The sequence below is a fragment of the Vitis vinifera genome, chromosome 5 (assembly GCF_030704535.1).
Source record: "Vitis vinifera cultivar Pinot Noir 40024 chromosome 5, ASM3070453v1".
NCBI lineage: Eukaryota > Viridiplantae > Streptophyta > Magnoliopsida > Vitales > Vitaceae > Vitis > Vitis vinifera.
Window position 1 is genome coordinate 10,050,960 of NC_081809.1, and position 8,064 is coordinate 10,059,023.

Here is an 8,064-nt window from a genome sequence, read left to right on the forward strand (position 1 = left end):
AGCCAATCATAGGGTTCTTCTTTAAAAAATATCAATAAAGACAGATTCAAAATTCAAAATTCAAAATTCAAAATTAAAATTATCTTTTCTTAAAACAACTCTAATTTAAAAATAATTTCGAACCTATAATATTTGTAAAAATCATTTTTAAAATTATAATATTTCTATCAAAATCCCCAAAATATTGTCCATGATAGGGCAGGCAGGACAGGCCTTCGAATGCACAATAGTTAAATTAAAAATTATTAAACACTTTGATTTTTCAATTATTTAATAAAAAAATTGTAATAATTGAATTTAAAAGGATTATTTTAGGTTAAGAAGCCACTTAAATCAAATTACATCTCAAATATGAAGCAATCCTCTTCATTTGAATGCTACTTGTCCCCCTTCCTCGTTCTCTGATTATAAGCACCAACATACGGAAGGTCACAAACAAAATGGTGACGGCCATAACCTCTTCAAACCGCTGGAAAACCACTCTCCGCAGCCGTAAACCATGGGCTATGTCTCTAGAACAACATGGATGGTTCAAGAAAAAGGGTTGAGAGCATAACATCGATCATCACTGTCCACGTATCATATCATCAACACCACCACAACCTCACCGAGCCCTTGACGAATGTGGGTGTGGGTTCCCACTTCATGTAAAAGGAAGGAAGAATCCAAGATGGAGGGCATGATGGGAAACCCAATATACAGACCGACATGTGTCCTGCCACATGTACTTAAACCGACATGCAGGGCTCAAGCGGGTTGACACGTATCTTATGCCGTCTGCCGTACCTCCCCTATATAGGATCGCTGCCCACCTCATTTCTCTTCCCAACTACTTCTTTCTATCTCCTTGGAAACGGAAACGTTGCTTTGCTTGAGTAATTGATTGAGAATTTGAAAGGGATATACGGAAGCTACAGGAATGGCTACAGTGGGAAGAAACATGGCAGCTCCTCTACTCTTCCTCAACTTGATATTGTATATTCTTGTGGTGGGTTTTGGTAGTTGGTGCCTCAACAGGTTGATCAATGGCCAGACCAACAACCCTGGTTAGTAGCTCACAAATCCTCCCTCTCAACTCTCCAACTTCCATATTTTTTTTCCCTCTTTGTCTCTGGGCTAAGGAGCGAGGAGCATCAAAAGTCTAAAGAAACAGAAGCATATATATATATATACTTTTTGTGTTTTTTCTTTCTTTGCAGGGTTTGGAGGGAACGGTGCAACTTTGTTCTTCCTGGTATTCGCCATACTGGCGGGTGTGGTGGGCGTGGTATCAAAGTTTTCCGGCGGTAACCACATCAGAGCATGGAGGAACGACAGTCTAGCAGCAGCAGGATCATCAGCACTGGTTGCATGGGCCATCACTGCACTAGCCTTCGGGTAAAAATCACTAAAAAAAACTCATGATCCTCACTGCATGAATGTAATCATTAACTCCCCAACCTTTTCGACTACTGTACAGATTAGCTTGTAAGGAGATCCACATAGGAGGGCACAGGGGCTGGAGACTGAGGGTGCTAGAGGCACTGATAATAATATTAACATTCACCCAACTGCTCTACCTCATGCTGCTCCATGCTGGGGTTTTCAGCAGCAAGTATGGTCCGGGTTACAGGGACACTGAGTATGGCACCGGAGCTCCCGCCGTCGATCCGGGACATAAAGGTGGTGTTGCTGGAACTAGGGTTTAAATTAAGGACGAAGTAGCTAGTATATACCACTGTTTTATTCTTAGACTTGTAGGGTTTCTGTGTTTGGACATCTTGTATGTTCCCCTCCCCCCTCTTTTTTTTTTTTTTTCTCTTCTTTTAATTTGTGGTTATGTAAATAATGGTGGTGTTTGTGTTGTGTGTTGTATTGTGGAGATCAGTTGAACAGCTTTTAACTGTTTGATCTCAATACTATGGGTGGTTTTCCCTGGTTTTGGTTTGAGCAACAGCAGAGACGCTTTTTGGTTTTTGTTTGTTTGTGTGATTAAAGCAATTATGACTTTGGATTTGGGCAAAATCTCTCTTATCTTATAATAAAAAAATAAAAAAATCTTGAAAGGATGCTGAAAGGATTAACAAGAGACCTAAAAAATATTAGGAATGTAGAATGTAGATGATGGATTACAGAATTGATGTGGACGGTTCATTAGGTAATTATAATATTTTATTAGGTTGATAGAATAGGTAATTTGCCTTTTTTATTTTAGGATAGTATTGAGAAGAAGGGTATTTTTTGGGAAATTAGAAATAATTTATTTGGATGTATTAATAAGATTCATATGTAAATATAAATTTTTATTTATTTAGGATTTGGGAAAAAAACTAGAGCAGATATAGGAGGAATTTATCAATCAAGGGAAAGATACAAGTTGTTTGGGGTGAAGCAAATCCCTAAGATCAAACTCCTCTACACTACACCATATTTTCAATAAAAATAGAAAAAAAATTAAAATTAAAATTAAAAATAGACAAAAATTATAATAGAAATAAATAAATGAAGAAAGAGAATTTATGATATACATTAGAGGGCAATACATTGTGTAATTTGTTGTAGGTTTTATTTGACTCATATCTAACGTTTTATAACATATACACTAAAACAACATTAATTTCAAATTTCATCATAATAAATTTTATAAAAAAAAAAAAAAAATTGATGTTAATAGATGAAATTTAAAATAAATCATAGTTAAATATAGAGATTTTAAAAAACGTTTTTAATTTATTTTAAAAAAAATTAGATGCTAGGTAAAATTTTGGAAATACTTTTTAATTTGTAGTGTTTTAAGAAACCGAAAACACTTCTATATAAATGAAATAAACCATTGTTATATAGAGGTGGAACAGCATATTTCATTTCTTTGGTGGTTAAACATTTCATAAACCTCTAAATCATCCATCAGAACCTTTAAAGCCATTATCATCAACAGAAAAATAAGACATACTTTGACTTTTTCTATTAACCTAAAAATAACCATTGACATCAACTAATATAATTAAATTAAACTTATTGATAACAAATTCACTTGGTTAATATTAATAAGATATTTTTAGTTTAATTATTTTACCTTTTTCTATTAAGCAAAAAAACTAACACCACTTTAAAAACGAGTTCTAGAGGTTCTCCAAACCCAAAGTTCAAAGATATCCCCAAGGCCAACAACCCTGCCAAGGGAACATCGAAATGGGACCGCCCCAAAAGCAAAAATCAATAAAGAGGTTTGGAAGACGCTGGGTTCCTGATAACTCTGAATCTCCACAGTTAAAAGTGCATAAAAAAAAAAAAAATTAAATGCTACCCCAAGATGCAAAGAATAAACTAATATACAAATAAATGGTATCAAAATATAAAACAAATTGATGAAAAATAATGAGGGCTAAATACAAATATATCAGACATGTTTAGTTGCACTTTTTGATAGTAGCAAGTAAAGGTTAAAGAAAAGTTAGAATCCATCCAATCTTAGTAGTTTTTTTTTGTACTCTATGAATAGAACCCTCATCTTACATGATTAATCCAACAGTCTTAAGCTTAACCACAAAAAGAACCAACCAACTATATACATTTGATATACAAGCATTTGTGACATGATTGATGTTTTAAAATTTTTGAAAGTACAGGTATAGACAAAAGGGTTTGACAAATTATATGTCTTACATTGATTTAGATAGTACGGTAGGAAAGAAAGGAATGAATTTTTTGAGGATGAGAAGTTTAGAGATGATTTAAACTTAATCTACTTTGATTCCTCTTTTAAGGTTCAACAACTTCAGTTTTCAAGGGTCCTCTCACTATTATTCAGCTCAAATGGAACTTCGCCTGTAATTCAATGGTTAAAAAAGCAAATCTCAGAGCAAAGTTTCTGCCTTTCTTTATCAATGTACTAAAGAAAGTAAAATCACATTTCCTTTGTATAGTGTTGGGCGGTAAATGGGGGATATTGTAAGGATTTCTCATCCTTCTCATATATATACTCCTGACAACAAAAACTCTTTAGAATATATGCACCCAAGCTTCCTAAAAAAAGGCCAAGAATGAGAATTTCTATTCAATAAAAACATTAATGGGTTATTGGCAAATTAAGATATAAGATCAAGGTTCCCTCCTACAAGTCCGATTGCAATTTTAACAATATTGGATTCTTGGGTATTTCCTGAATGAGTTTTATTCTCCAAATAATGACTCCCTGCATTTCATGTCTTCGTAATACCAAATCCTAGTTTAAAAAGCAAAGCATCCCAGCCCTCCGAGTATGATCTATTGCAACAGTCCCTTCAATAGGTGAAGTTAGATCTGCTAAAAGAAGAGACTCCAAAGAAAACTATGTTAAGTTTGTCATCGCTAATGTTGAATACAAGCTGCAATGTACACGCTTTGTAGTCCAAAGAAAATATCTAAATTTTCATTCTCGTAGAAAATGAAAGTCCAAAGCATTCTAGCTTGCTGAAACCAAAACAGGGCAAGCCCATATGTGGAGAGAGTCTTTGAAACACAGGCATTTGGTGTAATACAGACACTTATATAGTTCTCCAAACTGTATTTTGGGTCTCTTCAACCGGATCAACAAAGGCGAGATCAGCTCACTTCCCCACTGACTCAATCAATCTACGGAAAGTCAATCCTAAACTTAACTTCGGAGTGGCAAGCAGCAGACACAAATAGGCTCAGTTCTTCGAGTTCAGTTGAAAAGTGGGAAGCTACATTTCTCCAGACTGCATCAGCAGGCTTTTTCCTAATGCAAGTCCATTAGGATAAGTGTCCAGGATATTAAGGGAATTTGTTCACCAGAAGGGCACTGGTAGCTTTTAACTAGAATGATAAGCAGCTTTGTAGGGTTTCTATCTGAATCTTAAAACACAATAAAACGATTCTTGACATCCAATGGTTTGTTGGGCTTCCTTTCATGGTTTCCCCCTAAGTTTTGGAAGTGATGTATTGAGATAACAAGATATATTAGCTTCATCAGCAACATTAAAAATCATACAACAAAGAAGATTATGTTAAGATTCAGACTTTGTAATATATCATCCAAGCCATAATCAAAACCATATAGTACTTAAAGAAGAAAAGGTGGGGGTGCTCTTTGAAAGCATAATTCCTAAAACTGGAGCAGGTGACCTCTAATATTTTGCTTTCTGCCAATCTATTGAAAGAAAAGGACAAACACGGCTAAATTTCAAAGAAGGCACCTTAAGCTTTATCTTTGGTAATAAAACCTTCTTTGCGACCTTCAAACCCTGGTCGCATGAGCTTTTTCTCCCTCTTTGCGATCCGCCGCATCTTCTTCTGGTGAATCCTCTCACCTATATTTTCTGATCTTGTCTGCTGCTTCTGTGCTCTCATTTTATCTCTAGTTTCAACTCTTTCTTTCCACTTCTCAACATTCTTTTGGTGCCTCTTCTTCCCCTTATGTATGCTTTGTTTCAACAATTTCGGATCATCGTGGACCTTGATTCCTGCAGCTCTACTTGTTGCTGCTTGCCATGAATGCTTCTTCGAAATAATCTTGCCTTTCTCTGGGTCTTTCTTCTCCTCCTCCAATTTCTTTGCCTTCTCAAGCTCCTTCAACTTTGAGAGCTTCCTCTTTTTCTTCTTTCCAAGCTCTTCTTTGTTCCCAATCTTCACATGACCAAATGTGAGTTCTTTTGAAGCCTCTGATGCATCCTCAGTCAATTTAGCTGCTGAATCACTGATCTTAAGTTGATCATCTTCTTCGGATCCAGGGTCTCTCTTGCGCTTCCTTTCCTGAAAATTTCCTCCTGTTTCTTTCTTCTTTCTCTCATCTCTCTTCTCAGCCTTCTTTGCTTCATCTAAATCCCCACTATTTTTCTTTCGACCTGACTGTAACTCCTCAATTCGGCGATGAAGTCTTTGCCGTAGTTCTTCATAAGTCACTGATCGTTCATCATTTTCTAGACCAGAAATCATTGGTTTAATATCTGCTTCACCATCACTCTCACTGTCCAATTCCTCATTTCGTAAGCTTTGGTTTAACAAATCTAGTGTCGTAGATGATTTCTCTGGATCTAACCGATCTCTTCGAGCTTTCTTAATATTTTCTTTTGATTGTTTCTTTGCTGAAGCTTTTGCAGCCTTGCTTAGGCCCTGAAACCATGGCTTATCTGTATTGTCACTGGGGAGATAAAATCTTGCGGGGATTAGCTCAATTAACTTGTCAAAAAACAAGGAATGCTGATGAATAACAGATTTCAGATCAGAATCAGGATCCGATTGACTGATGGGTTTTTGTTTCTTCTTCATCTGCAAGGTGATTGAGGTTCAGTTAGCAATGAAATCAAAAGATGCTAAGATTTCTCAGATTCCTCACATTTAGATTTTACAAAGAGACTCGGACATAAAATGGAAACAAAATTAAATAAGAAACTGTACAAAGTATGGCCCCTTCAATAGTGTGAATTTCATTCTAAAACCCATTCAACTCAGAAGGATGTTGAAACTGTATCAAGTTCGCCCTCTTTTTACAATTGAACGGTTTGAAATAAATTAAATTTCAAATAACATATCCAACCGCATAAAGTACTATCATCAAGAACAGAACCACACAATGCAACAACTCTGTCACATGATTATTTTGTTACTTGGATTGCTTGGGTACTCCTCTGAAGACAAATGCATGAGGATATTTAAAGCCGATCCTGTCAGCTTCAAAATAGGAGATCAATTGAGGGGTTAAAACCATGAGGTTGAAACGCTTTGAAGCTGGCTAATACAGCATAAAAAACGACTGGTACCCAATTTGTATCACAAAAACGCTACCAAATTAGTGAACTCAGTACCCCAAACAATTTCAAAGAAAGAACTCCCCGAAATCTGACCAACTGTAAAAACCATTTGCCTTGAAAAAGGAAACCATAGAACCTACAACATCTAAAGCATTCAAAAAACCAATCTTTTAAAATAAAAACTACCCACGGAATGTGTTGACCCTGTGTCAGAGTCGTGGAAAAAATCAAGCCCAGCAATGATTTCAGAGACTCAAAAGAAGCCAATACAGATAAGATTGAAGATACACTAGACCGAGTCGAATGTTCCGCTCAACCATCTCATTCTTAGATATCACTTAGTATATTTAGCTCAACAAACCTAAAAAATTCATAGATCTGACGATTCGAATAGATTACCTCCCGAAGTTTAGACTACGATGAAGAAAGAAGATGAACGGAGGTGGCGGCAAGAGGTGGCGTCGGAGAGATGGTGGCCGTAGATGATTTCGAGAGGCGCCACGACCGACCTCTGCAACTTTTTAAACCTACTCTTCCCCTCTTTCCCTAGAAACCCTAGTTCAGAAACCCTAACATCTTTATTCATGAATATTTTAAATATTTATCTGAAATATAAAAATTAAAAATTATGCCACCCAGGGTCTCTAATGGGCGGGCCGGGCCGGGCCGTAAATAGGAGGCCCACGGCCCGCGCGGGTTTTTTGAATTAAGCCAAAATGGCTTTCAAAAAAGCCAAGGGAAGAGAGAGGGGGATTCGAACCCCTCTCCTCATGTTTAAACTTTAAGCTTCTAACCAGCTAAACTATATTCTTTTTATGTTTATTAATTGAATTAGTTATATATATATAAAAATAAAGTATATTATTTTAAAAAAAAAAATTAAAGGCTCCAGCCCATGTGACCGTTGGAGCTAAGCCTCCAACGGTCACATGACCAATTATTTTGAATTTTGAATTTTTTTTTTAATCTTCCTATAAATACATTTTCTTACTTTTCATTTTTTTCATCAAATTCTCTCTATTTCTCTCACATTCTACAATATTTCAAATTTTTTTATTTTTCCCTCAAATTATACAATATTGTTAGTGGTGCAAAACAAGCATTGGTGGCTCCAAGAGTTCAAATTTGCTAGGAATTTCTGCATCGGTTCTCTAATTGAGTAACATACTTCACCCCTACTACTTTATTTTTTTGTTACATTTTTTTTTTATATTTATTACTTTATTATTTTTGGCATAATATTTTATCAATAATTATAATATGGCAAGTGCTTCTTCATCTAGTCCATGTGATGAAATATCATCAAACAAAAAATTTACTTCAAATATATGAA

At 35.6% G+C, this 8,064-nt stretch overlaps 2 protein-coding genes across 2 annotated transcripts; one reads left to right on the plus strand and one right to left on the minus strand.

The window, feature by feature from the left end:
* Nucleotides 1-358: 358 nt before the first annotated feature.
* LOC100240897 (membrane protein PM19L) lies at nucleotides 359-1,933 on the plus strand. Its single transcript, XM_002285481.4, has 3 exons — nucleotides 359-1,046; nucleotides 1,200-1,377; nucleotides 1,460-1,933. The coding sequence occupies exons 1-3, from the start codon at nucleotides 920-922 to the stop codon at nucleotides 1,686-1,688; spliced, it is 534 nt and encodes a 177-aa protein (XP_002285517.1). The 5' UTR covers nucleotides 359-919; the 3' UTR covers nucleotides 1,689-1,933.
* A 2,990-nt stretch (nucleotides 1,934-4,923) lies between these two features.
* Nucleotides 4,924-7,363, minus strand: LOC100263152 (uncharacterized). Its single transcript, XM_002285488.5, has 2 exons — nucleotides 7,131-7,363; nucleotides 4,924-6,249 (listed from the first exon to the last, which is right to left on the minus strand). Exon 2 carries the CDS (start codon nucleotides 6,247-6,249, stop codon nucleotides 5,179-5,181), a length of 1,071 nt encoding a protein of 356 aa, XP_002285524.1. The 5' UTR covers nucleotides 7,131-7,363; the 3' UTR covers nucleotides 4,924-5,178.
* Nucleotides 7,364-8,064: the final 701 nt, after the last annotated feature.

What these genes read in the sequence shown, in the direction of transcription:
- LOC100240897 (XM_002285481.4), top strand. Translation starts at nt 920, where the DNA reads ATGGCTACAGTGGGAAGAAACATGGCAGCTCCTCTACTCTTCCTCAAC. An exon ending in TGGCCAGACCAACAACCCTG is followed by an intron (nt 1,047 to 1,199) that starts GTTAGTAGCTCA and finishes CTTTCTTTGCAG; the next exon opens with GGTTTGGAGGGAACGGTGCA. An exon ending in ATCACTGCACTAGCCTTCGG is followed by an intron (nt 1,378 to 1,459) that starts GTAAAAATCACT and finishes ACTACTGTACAG; the next exon opens with ATTAGCTTGTAAGGAGATCC.
- LOC100263152 (XM_002285488.5), bottom strand. Translation starts at nt 6,249, where the DNA reads ATGAAGAAGAAACAAAAACCCATCAGTCAATCGGATCCTGATTCTGAT.